The sequence below is a fragment of the Balaenoptera ricei genome, chromosome 7, assembly GCF_028023285.1.
Source record: "Balaenoptera ricei isolate mBalRic1 chromosome 7, mBalRic1.hap2, whole genome shotgun sequence".
Taxonomy (NCBI): domain Eukaryota; kingdom Metazoa; phylum Chordata; class Mammalia; order Artiodactyla; family Balaenopteridae; genus Balaenoptera; species Balaenoptera ricei.
In genome coordinates, this window is record NC_082645.1 from 81,588,038 (window position 1) to 81,609,931 (window position 21,894).

The window sequence follows — 21,894 nt, forward strand, 5'->3', positions numbered from 1 at the left end:
TGGCTGCGACCTTCTTTAAAATTAACTACGGGTCAGTTACAGCCTCTTTTTAATATCCTAAAGGGAAGTCCTGATCCTTCTTCCCCTCGTATTTTAACTTCTGAAGCTCAACAAGCACTCAAGCTTGTAAACAAAGCAATACAATCTGCTCAGCTAACTAGAATTGAGCCTTCTTTACCTATACTATTAATAATCTGTGCTACGTCACATACCCCTACCGCCTTATTATGGCAAGAAACAGGAATTCTTGAATGGATTCATATGAAAAATACGCCTAATAAAGTCATTACACCTTATTATGAGTTAATAGCAACCCTTGTTCAATTGGGTCGTAGAAGAAATATTCAGTTGGTAGGATATGAACCAAATTCTATTATTATACCTTATACTACTTATCAATATTCTTGGCTATTATTTGTCTCTGATTTTTGGGCTCTTGCTTTTGCTGGATATTCAGGAATTATTGATAATCATTATCCTTCTAATAAGCTCCTTCATTTTGCTACTCAACATCTATTTATTTTTCCTAAAACTATCTGTTCAACTCCTATTCTCAATGCCCCAAATGTTTTTACTGATGGTTCTGCCAATGGCATCGCTGTGGTTATTTCTGATGACTTACTTCATAAAGAACAAACAGATCATACCTCTGCCCAACGAGTTGAATTACATGCGATTTCCTTGGCTTTTCAAATCTTTTCACATTGTTCTTTTAATCTCTATACAGATAGCCATTATTTGGTTACTATTTTGTGTAACATAGAAACTGCTATAATTGGCAATACTGTTGATTCTCAATTGTTTCAGACTTTCTTTCAACTACAAAAGATTATTCGTCAGCATGAGTTTCCTGTAGCCATATTACATATTCGAGCCCATTCAGGTCTCCCTGGCCCATTGTCTTTGGGAAATCAATTGGCTGACGAAAATACAAAGATTATAGGCTTAAGTTTATCTCAACCTCAGGATCTTGCTACTCAATCACATAATTTACATCATCAATCTGCTGCTATGCTTCAAAAACAATTCTCTATTTCTAGAGAAACAGCCCGATACATTGTTAAGTCCTGCTCTAAATGTTTACCCCACCTTCCTGTTCCACAATTTGGAGTCAATCCTCGGGGTTTACTCCCTCATCATCTTTGGCAAATGGATGTTACTCATATTCCCTCTTTTGGTAAATTACAATTTGTTCATGTAACTGTTGATACTTACTCTAATTTTATATGTGCTACGCCTTTGGCTGGGGAATCTACTAAATATGTAATTACTCATTTATTTCATTGTTTTGCATCTATGGGAATTCCTAAAGCTTTAAAAACAGATAATGCTCCAGGATATACGAGTAAAGCTTTTGCCAATTTTTGTGCAACTTTCCATATTTCACATAAAACAGGCATTCCCTACAATCCTCAGGGTCAAGGTATTGTAGAACGTGCCAACCAACAATTAAAAATTACATTACAAAAAATAAAAAAGGGGGAATATGATAGATCTCCTCAGATTATGCTTAATCATGCTTTATTTATTTTAAATTTTTTAACTTTAGATGCATTTAGTCACACGCCTTATGAACGATTGTTTACCGGTCTTTCTGGAACCCCTCCTGAAAAAGCGCTTGTTAAATGGAAAGATCCCATGACTAACCTTTGGCATGGACCAGACCCTGTTTTAGTATGGGGCCGAGGCCATGTTTGTGTTTTCCCTAGGGAGGCAGACTCTCCGCGGTGGCTCCCGGAGCGCCTGGTTCGACATTATCATGCCATCACCAATAAACACCCTGACTCGAAGAATGCGTCGCCTGAGGCTCTCGCAATCGACCACAGCACACCCCAACCGGTTCCCCCGGCGGACGAGAAGAATGCGGCGACGGAGTAGGAGACAACTTGTCAGGGAGGCGAGGGGAGATCGAAATCAAATTACTTGGTATCAATTGCAATGTTTAGTATTTCAAGCACGTAGGATTATGGAGGAGAGTGCTCATCCTCGCTCTCCTCTTACCTTTTTTTTAGCCATGATAGCTGTATTGGCAGCCCCACCTATAGAGGCTAAATCTTATTGGGCTTATGTACCCGATCCTCCTTTATTACAACCTGTTACATGGTCTGAAGCTGACCTTCCAATTTTCTATAATGATTCTACTTTTGAAAGAGTGCTAGGAAATTTGCCTATTACTAATACTTCTGTTAATTACTCTAATTGGTTTAATACTCCCCCTGTTTGTTTAAGTCCTATGAGTACCAATTCTGGTTGTGTTAAGGCTGTTGCTTTAGAACATGCTATTTCTTACCAAACCACTGTAAATTCTCAATTTTTTACTCATTTACGTAAAAATTATAAAGCTGTGGGATCTAATATTTGTCTTCCTTGCAAACAGACTGTTCCTAGACGAGAAGATTTATCCACCTTTGTATTTTGGTATAAGGATAACGTTCCCATTCACATGAATGCTAGAGTAACTAAGCTTGCTTCTAATACTTCGTTGGATCATTCTCTATGCATATATCGCTTGAGGATTGAAGATACTGGACATTATTTGTGTATTGAAACTACCATAGGTAATCAAGGGACGTTATTAGCTGGACATCAAATTACGGTCGTAAAGACTGTCACAGGACTACAATTTCCTGCTTTTATGGCTTCTGAATTCCCGCAGTTTGATTTTCCTGTTTGTAATGATACATGGACTAAAGCCTCTGTCTGGTGTACTTTAGATTATGATAATGGCACCATACTAGTTTCTTCTGTCCCCGTTAATAATAACAGCCTTGTTTTTTACAAGCAATGGGAATTCTGGAAACTTGCCTTATCCTTTTCTTATAGACCGGTGATTACTTGCGTCGCTCCTCCTTATGCTTTATTGATTGGAGATTTAATTGTAGAAAACACTATGAATCCTATAGGTTATAATATTACTTGTGTTAATTGTATCTTTAGTAGTTGTGTTTTGCCCGTTAAAGGATCTACATCTGTTATGATTATGAAGCAACCTTCTTATGTAATGTTACCTGTTAATTTGTCTGAACCATGGTATCATAACACTGGCATGCAAGCCTGGCTGGAATTGACTGAAGCATTAAAACGACCAAAGAGATTTATAGGTGTTCTAATATGTGCAATCCTAGCCTTAGCAGCTTTAACTGCTACTGCGGCCACTGCTGGGATTGCTCTTTCACAAACTATTCACCAGGCTCATTATGTTAATCAGTTATCTAAAAATACTAGTGTAGCATTAGCCCTACAAAGTCATATTGATACCCAACTAAAAACGGAAGTAGATGAATTAAAAAATGTTCTAATAGGAATAGGGGATCAAGTTATGGCTTTAAAATTAAAAATGCGTTTGATTTGTCATGCCAAATATACCTGGATTTGTGTAACTCAACATTTATATAATGATTCACAATGGGATTGGGAAAAAGTAAAAATGCATATATTAAGTGTATGGACTGATGGACACATTAGCCTTGATATTCAAAAGTTAAATGCCGAAATACAAGCTATTCAAGAGGCCCACGTGGACGAAGATGGACCCCAGAATTTGATTCAAGGATTATTAGATCAACTACAAGGGCTAAATCCGATACAATGGATTCATGGAGGGCTCTCAGGCCTGATATCAATTGGTGTACTACTTTTATTGGTGATCGGTTTATTACCTTGTATTGTTAGATTTGTAATGGGGCGCTTCGCTGTCTTGCGTCAGGATGTTCATGGCTTAAAACTACATTATCAAGCTTTAAAAAATAATAAAAAAGGGGGAAATGTGGTGGCCCCCAAGCTGTAAGCTTATTCAGCTTTCTGCTTTGCGGAGAACTGCTTGTCTCTTTCTTGGTATGCACTCCTGACGCTGCGGTACTGAGCGTAAAAAAGGAAAATGGCTTGCGGCCAGTTTCGTTCCAGGTGCCTGCTCTGGATCTAAGAGCCCCTGGTTGTTCCCCAGAAGAAGGACGTGCTGCCCTGAGGGGGAAGTCTGTATCTCCAAAGAACGGCCCATAAGGCATGCTGACGCATAGATAGTGATGCATAGATAGTGATGCATAGATAGTGATGCATAGATAGTGATGCATAGATAGTGATGCATAGATAGTGGCGCATAGATAATGGCGCATAGATAATGGCACATAGATAGTGGCGACAGAATTATGTGGAAATACAAGGTTTGCTGATTTGTTGTCTGGTATTCATTCCGTACTAAACCTATATATACATTCATGCTCTTTGAATAAACTAGCCTTGCAACCATCAGTTGTCTTGGCCCTTCTGACCCCATACTGGTGCTTTTCAGTTCCTTACCCCTCACCACCAGGAACTTCTAGCTTTCTGCAGCCGGTCTGCGGCAGTTGACAGTTTCCTTTGCTGTGCAAAAGCTTTTTAGTTTGATGTAGTTCCACTGGTTTATTTTTGCTTTTGTTTCTCTTGCCTGAGACATAACCAAAAAGAAAAAAAAAAAAGGCCCACTCCCCTCTGGTCACCAGAACTATATGCTCTAAGGGTGCCCTCTTATGGGTTGTGTGGGCCCTTCTGTTGTGGTGTGGCTGTCTATTGTGGGCACACTGGTAGGCAGGGCTGGTTTCTGGCCTTGTTGGCTGTCAGGCCCTGTCTCATGTGGTGGCTGCCACCTTACTGGTTGGCGGGGCTGGGTCCTGGCATGGCTGGCTGTGAGGCCAAGGGGATCTGGGGCTGATGTAGGCTTGCAGGTGTGCGGGGATTTGGGTCTGGAGTTGGTTGGCTGTGGGGCTCAGAGAGGCCCAGGGCTAGTCCCGGCCTGCTGGTGGGTGGGGCCTGGTAATGGGTGGCTGGTTGCACGGCTAGGGGGAGCTGCTCTTAGACAGTTTGTATATTTCTGCATTTGATTTCAGGGAATTGGGGGCCTTTTGTATATTAATGTATGTATATGTATATACATATATATATATAACATACACACAAAAAAATATAATTTTATATATACACATATATAAATGTATATACATATATATTTAGATGTATATTTTTGTATATACAAATATTTACACATATGTACATTTATATATGTATTATATTTCACAAATAATATCTCCTTGGCCAAATGAGAATAAAAAACAACATTTTTCTTGAGTTTCAAATTCCATTAACTGACCACAAATAATGAATTACATTAGTTGAAGATATATACATGATTTCTATATTAGCAATACGATGGTCCAAATATCTTCCCTGACACATAACTTTAGAAGCCTTGTACTAAGATGGTGGTGCCACAAGATAGAAGGAACCTGTATCTGTAAGTCATCAGGTGTAGAAGAGCCCTCAAACTGACCCACATTGGATTTGACATAAGCGATCAATAAAATTTGTTGTACTAAGTCAATGAGATTTCAAGGTATGTTACCACAGAAAAGTCTAGCCTAAACCAACTAAAAAAAAAATGGATGGGGCTCTGGATAAGCAAAAAGGAAGCATGTATCCTGAAAATTCTCAACCACAGGACTATCCTCATAAGGGCTTAGGAATCAAATTTATGTTATCAGCATTCAGAGAACAATGCTGAGATATTACCACAGAGTGGTCCCTAGCTGATAGCACTTCATGGGTATATCATCAAAATAGGACTAACAAGGTAAATACTGAAAAAACACCCCAAACATGTGCCCTCAAGTCAAAATTATACAACTACAATATATGAGGAAACAAGCCACTATGAAAAAAAGGCCATCTGATAAAAGAGCAAATTACATTCCCAATGCCTTCAGATACTGGAATTATAAAACCTAGAACATAACATAAATACGTTTTGCATTTTTGAAAGAATAAAAGATTCAATCTAAAAATTCAGAAAATAATAGTCTGAAAGAAGCCGACAAATTTTAAAGTGAAACAGATAATATAAAAATTGAAATAAAAATGCTATGAATATGGAGAAATAGCAAGTTAAAGACATCTGAAAGATTACTCATAAAAAGAAAAATAGGTGTAAATTTGAGTACATTCAAAATAGAAATGTCTGTTCATCAAAAGATACAATTAAAAATGAAAAGACACCTCAGAATGGGAGAAAATACTTGAAAAGCATTTTTAAATGGCATAAGATTAGAGTCTATCACATATAAAGAATATTACTAAATCAATAAAAGACCAACAACCCATGAGAGGAATGGACAAAATATGTAAACAAATAATTAAAGGAAAAAAATGACAAATAAACATAGGGAAAAATGTTCAACCTTAGAGAAATGTAAATTAAAATCACAGTAAAATACCACTCATATTAAGAATTAAGGAATTAAGAAATCTGACAATACCTAGAGGAACAATAAGAATTTTCATGCAATTCTTTTTGTGAGTGTAAGTTGATACAACTACACTGGAAAGCAAGTTGGCAATATTTTATAAAGTTAAAAATGCACAAATTCTATGGATCAATAAATCCACTTCTTGGTAACTTCTCTGAGAATCTCTAGCACATATGTAAAAAATTCAGACCAGCATTTGCACTAAGTCCTTACAAAAATATTTAGAGCAGCATTTTTTTTAAACAACCCATTCCAAGAAGAATGAATAAATTGTGACTTATCTACATGATAAATACAGCAGTGAAAACTATTTCAGTAGACCTACACAAATACCATCGATGGACCTCAGAAACAAAATTCTGGCTGAAAATTGTACATTCAAGAATATTACTTACATTAATGATCGTATTTAAATTAGTTAGAATCAGGAGACATAGAGAATTTAACAAAATGAATTGTTAACAGCAACAACCTTATCGCTAGTTAATGAAGTTATTAGAAAGCAAAAAGGGGACTGCTGGAATCACAGAGTAGTAAGTGTAGGAAGTAGCTACGTTCCCTAGGGCTGTGGGAACAAAACTGAAACTCAGACCTTGGAGAAGGGGGCCTAATTAATTGATGCTATTGTTTGCAAATCAAGAAGGACCCCATGAAGCTGGGATCCAAACCCTTACGGTGAGGGGCATCTATGGCTGGTGCCTAGCCTTTGAGGCGGCAGCAACAAGGCTGTTTCTGGGAGTGTCAAAACTGCAAACTGGATTCAGACGCTGCCTATGGAAGGAATTGCTGCTATGGCATGAAAAGCAGTTGTCAATCTAAGGGTCACAGGAACAGGGAGCAAACAAGAAGAAGCAAATCTCTATTTTCTCCAACCTTCCAGTCTCCCTCTAGTACCTCTATCGGCACAGCCCAACAGGGAACCAGATGGTGAAGCAGAAATGTGGTCTGCACAGTCCTGGTCCCCGCATCATACAGCAGAGTGTTAAAAGGATGGGCATGAAGCTGAGAGACAATCATTGAATAACTGATACACTATTTAATGTTTAAAACCTGCCAAACAATATTTATATTTAATATATATGTAGTAAATGTATAAAGAAATGCATGGGAACAAAATACACAAAATTCAAAATAGAGACTACCTCTGATGGATATAGAGAGAAATGGGATCTGAAAGGGGTATACAGAGTTCTTCTGTTCTTTTCAAGTTTTATTTTCAAGCTGGATGGTGCATTCCTAAGTATTGATTGTCTTATTCTTTAGGCATATTGGATATCTGAAATATTTCATTAAAAAACCAACCTTTTGTGGAAAGGAAGAAAATGAGAGAAAGTATACATACTTAAATCCAAAGTACTGTGAGGCCACCATCTTGTCTCATGGTTAGTGTTTTGTTTACATGGTAAACTCAAGATAAAAATTCCTACATTTTGATAACCACTGGAACAAAGATGCAGATTTAAGTGAGTGTTTGACCTCGTACTAAATGGCAGGTTTTCAAATCTCCTCTATAATGACACTTGCTCCTGGGAAGAAGGGCAAATCGTCCATGAAGTCCCCATCTGCTTGTCTGAGGAACATCTGTTGTGATGTGGACTCTCCTAATTTAGGTGGCAGTAATGCACCTACTAGTGAAATTATCCCTCCTTAGTAATAACATCTACTGGCAAGAGAAAGCTTTGAAAAGACATTTGTTTCAGGTTGTTTAAAAATGGAACCTTAAAACACAAATTTAATTTTTTTATTCAATGTTTATAACTTTTATCTGACATTATACAGATTTATTTTGACAACCTATTTAGTTGTTGACAAGTCTATTTTGCTTTCTTGTTAGTGTATTTTAAAGATTTATGTTGAACATATTTTGTATAAATCTCAATGATGCAAAAACAAACATCAGGAAAGCTGAATGCATCTTCAAAATATGTTCACTTTCATAAGGCTGCTTGGAACATGAGCAGTAATAAAATTTTTAAAAATGCTTTTATTAGAAATTAATTCAGACTTGTGGAACAAAAATTACTTGAGCAACTGTATTCAATATATTCAACTTACTGACCAAGCCATGGGAGAGAGATACCTCCCAACATCCATCAATTACCAAAAAAGGGTACTTCCCAAATAACTCAGTTCCATCCACTTCTTTCCATTCTCACTGCCAATAACTTAATAAAATCTCTCCATCTTCTCTGTCTTTGACTACCACCCCAGCCTCACCACCGACGGTGTCTGATACATAATGGATTCTTTAAAATACTAGTTTGAATAAATGAATGAATAAATTCTGAATGTCTCAAATTGTTAATGTCAAAAGTGTTGAGGTACAGGACCAAGATGGAAAAGTGGGTAGAGGTGCATGGGAAAAGCAGGAAAGGAGTATGAGGTATATGAAATGGTGATGGGAATGTTCTCATGTTGTATTATTTTTAGAAAGTCTTCTATATTTTCACAGTGCAGAAATAAGGGTTTCTTTTTTTAATATACCCCAAAATTAAGTTTTCAAAAAGTATTTTCAAATTGTAAAAGTGGCTGAGATGTCCCAAATCATAAGTGGAACTTTGTAGGAAAGTAGTAAAAACTATAAATACGCTTTTCAATTTACCTAATCAAGTTACCAAACCAAACCTCTTATGGGAAATTTTTTCTGACATTTTATTCCTATTTATTTTATTTATTCATTTTTGGCTTTCTGTTTATGTAATATCATGTCAGTCAAATAGCAGATATTTAATAAATGTTGCAATTCAAATGTCATTTGCTAACATTTACTCAAGATACTGATCAGATGTTTTTGTTCAAAAAAATTTCTGTCACTTTTCACCATGACAGCCTTCCTTCAACTAAACAGTATTTGATTCAGCAATCTTGCTTGCATTCTAAGTATTTAGTGGAATACAATGATTTAAGAATTTGATAATTGATAATTGATATAAGTAATGATCATCACCAGCAAATCTGCATTATAAAAACCTTTTTTTGGTGACATTGGATAATGGTTTTACATCTATTACTTCATCTCTAATCAAGACTAGAGACCACCTACTCATCATAAAACTTAGACTGAGGTTAACATTTATTCAATATTTTTTCTTAAAATTATTTAACTAAGGTACACCTATGGATTTTTGTTAGATTAACACAGTATTTTGTCACACAACCCAATTACTGATTACATATTATCGATTTTCTAAACAGTTCCAGGACAGTTTTTTAGACTTGTAGAATACACTTAGCAAAAATGTATTGTCATTCTTCACTAGACTCTCCTATATCTTGAAAGTACTATTGCTAGTGGATCTTTCAACAATGGAAGGAGACAACAATAAAATCACAATCTATGATATGAAATTATTACTGGGTCCACTGAAGACACTCACTTGAATCCTAGATCTGCCACTTAGTAGCTAGGAAAACCTGAATAAAGCACTTAACTTGGCTTTTCTCCATGAAAATAACAACATCTGGTCTACTTATCTTAGAAGTATAAATAAGATGATTTACATGAAATCTGAGCAAAATGTAATGCACTGTTTGAATTTAATTAACGTTTGGTATCTTATGTAAAGATTTTTTTTAAAGGATTAAACCAACAAAGTAGAAAGGTACTTTGTACTGGACATCATTAGTAGTTCCAAAATGGATCTCCCCGGCTCCTAGCCCAATATTCAGCGTATGTTCAATGAATATCTGTGTAACTAATTAGTTAATTAACTGAACAGAAGAATTTAAAGTGATTATATATTAGTAACAACGAAAAATCTAAGACTGGAACATCACTGGGAGAGAAGAAGGCACCTTGTGGAGTATGCTCAGGTTCCAGGAAACCCTTCTTTAACTATATCAATGACTATAGAATAGCAAAGCATGGAAAGTGTGAAAGCACTCATAATGAGATGTAGTATGTGCTACTATTACTCCTCACTATGGGTGAGGAGTTCAGGACTGAAGTATTCCAGGTTCTTTAACAAGAGCAGAACGTCCTATAAGAGAGTGTATTTGGCATTCAGGCTGACTGCCTGACTCACTGTCATCCCCTCTTCTCACAGGGGTGGGTCTCTAATGCATCTATTATGAGACCACGTGTATAGCTTCAGATAATTGACCAGGGATGATCACCAGACCCCAAGCTAACCAATCAAATTCTCTCTCCCAGGAATTTGTACTTTTTACTAACAGTCATAGAAACTAGGTGTCAATGGAGCAAGACCATATTAATACCAGTGTAGTAAAGGGAAGATCCACAAATGCTGCTTCAGAGATCCCCAGTCCCTCCCTGGTTATTCAAATCTTCTTAGGCCACTGTAAGATAAGTCAGCACCCACCTAATAAATTGCCCTTTATGCTTAAGCTAAGGGAGCTTCCAAAAGAAAGATTCTTTAAATACAGTATGTAAGATATTGTCTGTTATATGATGCAACCTGCTACCTACACTGAGCCAAGTTCAGTTGGTGACCCTGGGGAGAACCACAACTCCATGCAGAAGGGGTCCTCGAGGTAAGATTTTTGTTTGGGCCACTGATAAAACACTGAAGAGACAGAGGAATTAAAACCTAGGAGGGAAATAATATGCTTCAATGTCATTACATAGAATTTTAAAATTTTTATTTTTAAGGGAAATTTCTCATTTTTAATGAAGAAAGTAGGCTTACATTTAAAAAGGGGGAAATGTAAATAGGATTTAACAATGCATTTCTTTAACTCAGGACATTGAGCCCATAAATATTTCTTGGACGTTTAATGTGTGGGCAAGGCAGTAGACTATTGAAACTTCAAATTTCCTCCCATTTTATAAAGTTATAAAAATTTTTTCCCTCATGAGACTTTTAAACATAGAGGATAATCTAAACCCAAAAGTATTCTAATTAGTAGTTCAGAATAATGACAATCCCTTGTTTTAATTATTTAAAGACCTTATAATCATGAAATCATACACTGAAAACCACAGACACACACACACAGCAGGCAAGCCATGTTTATTCATCACCAAATGATTTATATGGATTAATCCCATAATAGAAGTCAGGAAATTGAAAACCTTAGCGAAATTTAAGCACAATCCTCCAGAGGTATGCATTGCTAGAGGCAGAAATAACATTTTTAAACAGTTTCTGAAAACAGGGTTAGTAGCTAATATCATTAATATTATAAAGCAGCCCTCTGAGACTCAGCATAGACAAATCATTGATTTTTACATTTAACTTTCTTGGGGCTTCTGTTGTCACTTCAAGGTGTCTTCATGTAATCCACTCATACCAGAGAATGTTTTCAAGGATATTGTAAATAATTAACCTTCTCACAGTGGAGTTCAAGTGTCTCTCTGTGATAAAGCACTTGAACACCTCAAAAGCATAATTATAGGCATACCCTTGAGAGTTGGGATATATCGAGTTCTCAAAATGAGGGTGGATATTAAAACTGATATAGCAGCAATTTGTTATCATGAATTTTCTCCATTACCCAGCCTGTTGGATTGTGTCAGTGAAATATAATTCTCCTTAAAGTTCACACAATTTCTGATGGCCACTCTCGATCCTCAATCTTGAATTTATTATAGTATTTCAAAGGCAAAGCCATCAAAATTGATTTGGTTTCCCTTTTTCTTTTCTCCCACTGTTGAATCAGTTATATGTTAACATAAAGTCACATCTAAAGTAGACTTCTTTCTTGTAGATAAATTATTTTTGGAGAGGAAATAATGCATCAATTAATAATAAAAAAGAATCCTTGCAGAATAAGGAATCATTTAACTAGGTGACATAAATGTATATGGGTTTAACAAGTCTTAAAAATGATGGTTTTAAATGTATGAAATAAACAATTTTGAGAATTATGCCAAATACCAAACAGGTCCATAAAGATGCCCTTTATTAAAAAAACCATTCTGACTTTGATCTAACATGTACTTTCACCACCAATATCTTAATAGATGTAGCTTTTGTATACATATTAAATACATGTACATATTTATAACAAAAATAACAAAATAAATATTTTTATATTCTTGTTATCAACAAATAAATTCATCTAGTAATCAGAATATTTTTAAATCCTACATGGTCTAGGCCTCTACTATCACTTCAACCTCATCTACCTCGTGACACCAATTATCTCTGTTCAGCTCCTTTTTCCCAATTCTGGCTTCCTTGTTGTGCTCCAGAGACTTTGCTCATTCTTTCCCCTCTTCTTGGTATGTTTTTAACCAACAGAGTCACATAGCTTATTCTCTTACTTCCTTTAAATCCCTGTTTCGAGTTCATCATTTTCTCTAAAAATACCATTTTACACATGCACGCCCATGCACACACTCCTCTGGTCTATTTTCTGTATCCCACCTTTGTTGCTTGTTTTTATAGCACTCATAATTCCCCTGATATGTTTGTATCTCTATTTTATTTCTTCTACCCAAATGAAGTATATTTGATTAGGGAGAAATTTTATTTTATTAATTGTTGTATTCCCAATCCTGATGTAGTGCCTGGCGCTCAGCAGCTGTTAAATAATAATTTTTGGATAAATAAATGAATGAACAAATGACTGAAATCAATTTTTTAAATCAAACACTAATATTGTTTTTCATGCTTGGTGCTTCAGCATTAAAATTCTGATTGTTTTGTCATAAAACTTTTCAACCCACCTATAACTATTTCTTTTCTACAACAGTTTTTATTCTTATAACTTTAATAAGGTAATTTCTTTTCTACAATAATTTTTATTCTTATAACTTTAATAAGGTAATAAATAAATACCAAATTCTGGAAAACACCACACCCATAGTAAACTAATTTAAATATCAATGCATTGATGAAAACAACAAGAAAACAAATTGAAAACTATTTCATAGACTATAGTTGCTTCCCCCAGTGACCACTCCCCTCCAAAACCATAACAGAGAAGAAGGAAAAAAGGAAAGAGGAAGGAAGGGAAAGAGGAAGGAAAGAAAATTACATGAACTTTTTAAACTAGGCCTGTCACATTAAGGTTAACATTTTTTGGATCCCTTGTTGTATCTATTGTCTCTAGTTTGCATCATTTAATCTTAGATTCTTTATGTAGAAGCACTCAAAAGGCAATTCACTGAATATGTAGTCTTTCAGTATGTGATCATTATAAATAAAGGCAGTAATGACTAGTTATAGGAAATCCAACCACTTTGCAATGACTGAACACAATAATAAATTCCTCCCCTGGAATGCAATCTTGCATAAAAAATATTACTCTTCAACATGCACAAAATATAGTTTAATTTCTAATAGTTTTCTTAGTCATTTGATTTTTTACTCATCTGTTCCAGTACTCCCAATGGAGAGCACATGTCACTCCCATGTGTGATAAAATGAAATCTAATTGAGACCCATTCTCTAATCACATTCTTTGCAAACTGTACTTTCCTAATAGTCTGTTGAATAACAAAACTTTAGCACCTGATGTTATATTACATGACAAAGCTTTAACACCTTAGTTTATCTTCCAGTGAACATCTGAGAGTCTGTAGTGGTAGGTAGAATAGGAAGGGACTGATGCAGGATGGTATAACCAAAACTGATAATCAAAAAATAGACATACTATGTGGTATCTAGATAGTCAATAAGGCAAGAGTGGGTATTAGAGGAAAACATTACATGTGTTTGGACCCAAATCACTAAATATCGCAATATGGTTTATTATTGCCAGAAAATAAGGCACATGATTTAATAGAGTAGCAAGTGGACAATTGTCAGTTGTGATAAGGACTATGAAAAAGAGCAAAAAAACAAGTTGCTGAGAAAATAAGTAAAGTGAAAATATAAGTTGAGGACCTATTTCAGATAGAGTGGTCAGGGATAGCCTCTCTGAAAAGGTAACATGTAGCATGAGACCAGAAGGATTAAATGGAGTCAGTTATGAGATGCAGGGGGAAGAGTGCTCCATGCAGAGAAAAAATATGGGCAAAATCCCCAAGCCTGGGAAGAACTTGGCATATATAAAGAAGTAAAAGCAGCCCAGAATATAAGGAACACAGTGAGGAAGAGGAAGAGAGGGCAAGCCAGGTACATATTTGTCATACAGTGTTATTCTGAGTTCAACAGAACACCATGAGCTGTTATAAGCAGCAGAAGGCCATAAACAGATTTATAGTTTTAATAGTGTCACTCTGGCTGCTGTATGGAGAACAGACTGGAGAGGACCAAGAGTAGATGAAGGGAGGCTTCTGCAGTAGTCCCATGGAGAGGAGGTGTTGGACTGGATGAAGGGATGTTACCAAAGATTAAGAAAGATGGCTACTACATTGGAGATACATCTGGAAGGAAGAATTGATAGGCTGAATTGGTAGACTGGATGTGTGGTATGAGAGAGAGAGAGAGAAATCAAGAATGGCATTTATATTTTTTTAAAGTAAGGACTTCAGCCATTTTGACAAGCCAGAAGAACCTAGAAGAGTAAAAGAAAATTTCTTCCTCCCTCAAGCTGGTGAAAAGAATGGGATGCTACTTTACTGGCTGGACACTACTCTGCCCCAAAGCTGCTGCAATTAAGAGATCCTGGGACCCATGACAAAAGGTGGCAGAAGCTGTGTGGCTGACAAGGTCTTGGTGCTCCGGCCTGGTGTCAGGCATGAGCCTCTGAGGTGGGAGAGCCAAGTTCAGGGCACTGGACCACCAGAGACCTCCCGGCCCCACGTAATACCAACCAATGAGAGATCTCCCAGAGATCTCCATCTCAACGCTAAGACCCAGCTCCATCCAACGGCCAGCAAGCTCCAGTGCTGGATGCCCCATGCCAAGCAAGACAGGAACACAACCCCACCCATTAGCAGAGAGGCTGCTAAAATCATACTGAGTTCACAGAAACCCCAAAACACACCACCGGACATAGCCCTGCCCACCAGAAAGACAAGATCCAGCCCCACCCACCAGAACACAGGCACCACTCCACTCCACCAGAAAGTATACACAAGCCACTGAATTTACAACCTCACCCACTGGGGGCAGACGCCAAAAACAATGGGAACAATGAACCTGCAGCCTGCGAAAAGGAGACCCCAAACACAGTAAGTTAAACAAAATGAGAAGACAGAAAAATATGCAGCAGACGAAGGAAAAAGGTAAAAACCCACCAAAACAAACAAATGAAGAGGAAATAGGCAGTCTACCTGAAAAAGAATTCAGAGGAATGATAGTAAAGATGTTCCAAAATCTTGGAAACAGAATGGAGAAAATACAAGAAACGTTTAACAAGGACCAAGACGAATTTAAGAGCAAACAAACAATGATGAACAACACAATAAATGAAATTAAAAATTCTCTAGAAGGAATCAATAGCAGAATAACTGAGGCAGAAGAATGGAAAAGTGACCTGGAAGATAAAACAGTGGAAATAACTACCACAGAGCAGAATAAAGAAAAAAGAATGAAAAGAACTGAGGACAGTCTCAGAGACCTCTGGGACAACATTAAATGCACCAACATTCGCATTATAGGGGTCCCAGAAGAAGAAGAGAAAAAGAAAGGGTCTGAGAAAATATTTGAAGAGATTATAGTTGAAAACTTCCCTAACATGGGAAAGGAAATAGTCAATCAAGCCCAGGAAGCTCAGAGAGTCCCATACAGGATAAACAGAAGGAGAAATGTGCTAAGACACATTAATCAAACTATCAAAAATTAAATACAAAGAAAAAATATTAAAAGCAGCAAGGGGAAAGCAACAAATAACATACAAGGGAATCCCATAAGGTTAACAGCTGATCTTTCAGCAGAAACTCTGCAAGCCAGAGGGAGCAGCTGGACATATCTAAAATGATGAAAGGGAAAAGCCTACAACCAAGATTACTCAGCAAGGATCTCATTCAGATTCGAAGGAGAATTAAAACCTTTACAGACAAGCAAAAGTTTAGAGAAATCAGCACCACCAAACCAGCTTTACAACAAATGCTAAAGGAACTTCTCTAGGCAGGAAACACAAGAGAAGGAAAAGACCTACAAAAACAAACCCAAAACAATTAAGAAAATGGTAACAGAAATATACATATTGATAATTACCTTAAATGAAAATGGATTAAATGCTCCAATCAAAAGACACAGACTGGCTGAATGGATACAGAAACAAGACCCGTATATATGCTGTCTACAAGAGACCACTTCAGACCTAGCGACACATACACACTGAAAGTGAGGGGATGGAAAAAGATATTCCATGAAAATGGAAATCAAAAGAAAGCCGGAGTAGCAATTCTCATATCAGACAAAATAGACTTTAACATAAAAACTACTACAAGAGACAAAGACGGACACAACATAATGATCAAGGGATCAATCCAAGAGGAAGATATAACAATTGTAAATATTTATGCACCCAACACAGGAGCACCTCAATACATAAGGCAAATGCTAACAGCCATAAAAGAGGAAATCGACAGTAACACAATCCTAGCAGGGGACTTTAACATCCCACTTTCACCAATGGACAGATCATCCAAAATGAAAATAAATAAGGAAACAAAAGCTTTAAATGACACATTAAACAAGATGGACTTAATCGATATTTATAGGACATTCCATCCAAAAACAAGAATACATTTTCTTCTCAAGTGCTCAAGGAACATTCTCCAGGAGAGATCATATCTTGGGTCACAAATCAAGCCTTGGTAAATTCAAGAAAACTGAAATTGTATCAAGTATCTTTTCCAACCAGAACGCTATGCGACTACATATGAACTACAGGAAGAAAACTGTAAAAAATACAAACACATAGAGGCTAAACAATATGCTTCTAAATAACCAAGAGATCACTGAAGAAATCAAAGAGGAAATCAAAAATTACCTAGAAACAAATGATAATGAAAACACGATGACCCAAAACCTACGGGATGCAGCAAAAGCAGTTCTAAGAGGGAGGTTTATAGCAATACAATCCTATCTCAAGAAACAAGAAACATCTCAAATAAACAACCTAAACTTATACCTAAAGCAATTAGAGAAAGAAGAACAAAAAAAACGAAAGTTAGCAGAAGGAAAGAAATCATAAAGATCAGATCAGAAATAAATGAACAAGAAATGAAGGAAACGATAGCGAAGATCAATAAAACTAAAAGCTGGCTCTTTGAGAAAATAAACAAAATTGATAAACCATTAGCCAGACTCATCAAGAAATAAAAGGGAGAAGACTCAAATCAATAGAAATAGAAAAAGGAGAAGTAACAACTGACACTGCAGAAATACAAAGGATCATAAGAGATTACTACAAGCAACAATATGCCAATAAAATGGACAACCTGGAAGAAATGGACAAATTCTTAGAAAATCACAAACTTCCGAGACTGAACGAGGAAGAAATAGAAAACATAAACAGACCAATCACAAGCACTGAAATTGAAACTGTGGTTTAAAATCTTCCAACAAACAAAAGCCCAGGACCAGATGGCTTCACAGGCGAATTCTATCAAACATTTGAGAAGAGCTAACACCTATCCTTCTCAAACTCTTCCAAAATATAGCAGAAGGAGGAACACTCCCAAACTCATTCTACAAGGCCACCATCACCCTGATGCCAAAACCAGACAAAGATGTCACACAAAAAGAAAACTACAGGCCAATATCACTGATGAACATAGATGCAAAAATCCTCAACAGAATACTAGCAAAGAGAATGCAGTAGCACATTAAAAGGGTCATACACCATGATCAACTGGGGTTTATCCCAGGAATGCAAGGATTCTTCAATATATGCAAATCAGTCAATGTGAAACACCATATTAACAAATTGAAGGAGAAAAGCCATATGATCCTCTCAATAGATGCAGAAAAAGCTTTTGACAAAATTCAACACCCATTTATGATAAAAACTCTCCAGAAAGTAGGCTTAGAGAGAACCTACCTCAACATAATAGAGGCCATATATGACAAACCACAGCCAACATCATTCTCAATGGTGAAAAACTGAAACCATTTCCTCTAAGGTCAGGATCAAGACAAGGTTGCCAACTCTCTCTGTTGTTATTCAACATAGTTTTGGAAGTTTTAGCCACAGCAATCAGAGAAGAAAAAGGAATCCAAATTGTAAGAGAAGAGGTAAAACTGTCACTGTTTGCAGATAACATGATACTATACATACAGAATCCTAAAGATGCTACCAGAAAACTACTATAGCTAATCAATGAATTTGGTTAAGTAGCAGGATACAAAATTAATGCACAGAAATCTCTTGCATTCCTATACACTAATGATGAAAAATCTGAAAGAGAAATTAAGGAAACACTCCCATTACCACTGCAACAAAAAGACTAAAATACCTAAGAATAAACCGACCTAAGGAGACAAAAGGCCTGTATGCAGAAAACTATAAGCCACTGATTAAAGAAATTAAAGACGATGCAAACAGATGGAGAGATATACCATGTTCTTGGATTGGAAGAATCAACATTGTGAAAATGACTATACTACCCAAAGCAATCTACAGATTCAATGCAATCCCTATCAAACCACCAATGGCATTTTTCACAGAAGTAGAACAAAAAACTTCACAATTTGTATGGAAACACAAAAGACCCTGAATAGCCAAAGCAATCTTGAGAAAGAAAAATGGAGCTAGAGGAATCAGGCTCCCTGACTTCACACTATACTACAAAGCTACAGTAATCAAGACAGCGTGGTACTGGCACAAAAACAGAAATATAGATCAATGGAACAGGATACAAAGCCCAGAGATAAACCCAGGCACATATGGTCACCTTATCTTTGATAAAGAAGGCAAGCATATACAATGGAGAAAAGACAGCCTCTTCAATAAGTGGTGCTAGGAAAACAGGACAGCTACATGTAAAAGAATGAAATTACAAAACTCCCTAACACCATACACAAAGATAAACTCAAAATGGATTAAAGACCTAAATGTAAGGCCAGACACTCTAAAATTCTTAGAGGAAAACATAGGCAGAACACTGTATGACATGCATCACAGCAAGATCCTTTTTGACCCACCTCCAAGAGAAATGGAAATAAAAACACAAATAAACAAATGGGACCTAATGAAACTTAAAAGCTTTTGCACAGCAAAGGAAACCATAAACAAGACGAAAAAACAACCCTCAGAATGGGAGAAAATATTTGCAAATGAAGCAACTGACAAAGGACTAATCTCCAAAATATACAAGCAGCTCATGCGGCTCAATAACAAAAAAACAAACAACCCAATCCAAAAATGGGCAGAAGACCTAAACAGACATTTCTCCAAAGAAGATATACAGATTGCCAACAGTCACATGACAGGATGCTCAACATCACTAATCATTAGAGAAATGCAAATCAAAACTACAATGAGGTTATCACCTCACACCAGTCAGAATGGCCATCATCAAAAAATCTAGAAACAATAAATGCTGGAGAGGGTGTGGAGGAAAGGGAACACTCTTGCACTGTTGGTGGGAATGTAAATTGATACAGCCAATATGGAGAACAGTATGGAGGTTCCTCAAAAAACTAAAAATAGAACTACCATATGACCCAGCAATCCCACTACTGGGCATACACCCTGAGAAAACCATAATTCAATAAGAGTCATGTACCACAATGTTCACTGCAGCACTATTTACAATAGCCAGGACATGGAAGCAACCTAAGTGTCCATCGACAGATGAATGGATAAAGAAGATGTGGCACATATATACAATGGAATATTATTCAGCCATAAAAAGAAATGAAATTGAGTTATGTGTAGTGAGGTGGATGGACCTAGAGTCTGTCATACAGAGTGAAGTAAGTCAGAAAGAGAAAAACAAATATCGTATGCTAACACGTATATATAGAATCTAAAAAAAAAACAAAATTGGTTCTGAAGAACCTAGGGGCAGGACAGGAATAAAGACACAGACGTACAGAATGGACTTGAGGACATGGGGAGGGGGAATGGTAAGCTGGGAGGAAGTGAGAGAGAAGCACTGAAATGTATACAATACCAAATATAAAATAGATAGCTAGTGGGAAGCAGCTGCATCACACAGGGAGATCAGCTCGGTGCTATGTAACCACCTAGAAGGGTGGGATAGGGAGGGTGGGAGGGAGACGCAAGAGGGAGGGGATATGGGGATATATGTATATATATATAGCTGATTCACTTTGTTATACAGGAGAAGCTAACACAACATTGTAAAGCAATTATACTCCAATCAAGATGTTAAAAAAAAAAAAAAAAAAAAAAAAAGGATGGCACTTATATTTCAGCCTTGGGCAACTGAGAGGATGATGGGAGTACCTTATTAAAAGGAGAAAAACTGTTAAGATGGGGAGCGTAAAAAAAGATAAGAATGTACTTAGTGGGAAAAAATAATCAAGTCTTCAAAAGATGTTATGTTTGAGAATTGGTGAAAGCTCCAAGCATGGCTGCTGGTAGATAGTGTGATAGGCCAGTCAGTAGCTCAGAGAAGAGGCTAGGGCTGGGAGTCAAAATCTGTTTGATCCTATCTCCGGACACACATTGGACACATCTGCAAAAGGGTACGGAGGCTATGTATTAGCACTTGCGGGTGACATATTTTGCAAGTGAAGTGATATGCTGGTTATTCCAGCCACTTCCTTCTGTCTCTCTCTATTCAATAGAACTAAAGCAGTAAATGTGAAGCCCATCTGAAATGGCAAAGACCTGAAGCTGTACCAATCTCTCTTTCTCTCTCTCTCTCCCAATTTCCCTCTTGCCCACCTCCATCTGTTTGATTTCTTTCTATACACAGTTCAGAATTAAAATCTGAAAATTGGTTTTTGGGGAATTTTCAAGTGAGGGGGCTTTACCCACCAATAGCTTTTTCGATATGAAGCTATGAAACCTAACTTGTTTTAGGAAAACCATGGCCACAGATCAGCTTACTATAGAGTTCTCTATGCTGTGGTTGAAGACCCAAGCCCAGCCAACAACAATGTGGTACTTCCCACCTATATGCCATTTTTTCTTGTGATGTACCCTTCTAGGGAAGGGTGACTGCAGTCTAGGGTAAATTTTAGATACCGAAATGCCACAATGTCATCATTATTTCTGAGAAAGCTCCATTTCTTCATTTAGTCTCAGATTGTACCTGTCAGATGGTTGCCTCCTTTGTAACTGACTTGGAGAATTTAATAAATAAGACACTCACTATATATCATTTGTGTCCTTTTAGACTGTACTCTTAGTGAATATGAATACTCTGCTGATTCCATTTAACTTGTTACAGATCCGGGCACCTGCTTCTGGGCTGCAGCACATCTCAGCTGCAGACTTTGTTAAATGCTTTGGCAATTGAAGTGCATCTTCACTATTGAATGGCATCCCTCATCTATAAAACCATTTACAAACTTTACTGATCAAGCTGTACATTTCTGAGTTGGAATTTAATCTACAGAGCCTTCTGCAAAATGAGCTGAATCCTTTACTAATCATGGGCAATGGTAGAATTTATTTGGTTTGCAGCAATTTGTATTATTTGCTTATTACACCCCTTGGTTCCTGCTGCAGACTGCTGTGCAGTGTTACTGGAGCTGGGAAATCACTCTCCACATCATCCTACTCCCAAGGTGACAGCATTTTGGCTGTGGATGAAGTGTCTTCTTAATGTGAGAATCTCACCATTCACGCATGCACATATCCTCTCTCTGTGCCCACATGATGCCACACAGTG

The 21,894-nt window shown here is 36.9% G+C and overlaps 1 protein-coding gene across 1 annotated transcript; it reads left to right on the top strand.

Annotated features, from left to right (window-relative positions):
- The first annotated feature begins 1,776 nt into the window (after positions 1–1,776).
- Positions 1,777–21,519, top strand: LOC132368796 (endogenous retrovirus group K member 13-1 Env polyprotein-like). Its single transcript, XM_059927530.1, has 3 exons — positions 1,777–1,926; positions 2,378–3,709; positions 21,397–21,519. The coding sequence occupies exons 2-3, from the start codon at positions 2,444–2,446 to the stop codon at positions 21,517–21,519; spliced, it is 1,389 nt and encodes a 462-aa protein (XP_059783513.1). The 5' UTR covers positions 1,777–1,926; positions 2,378–2,443.
- Positions 21,520–21,894: the final 375 nt, after the last annotated feature.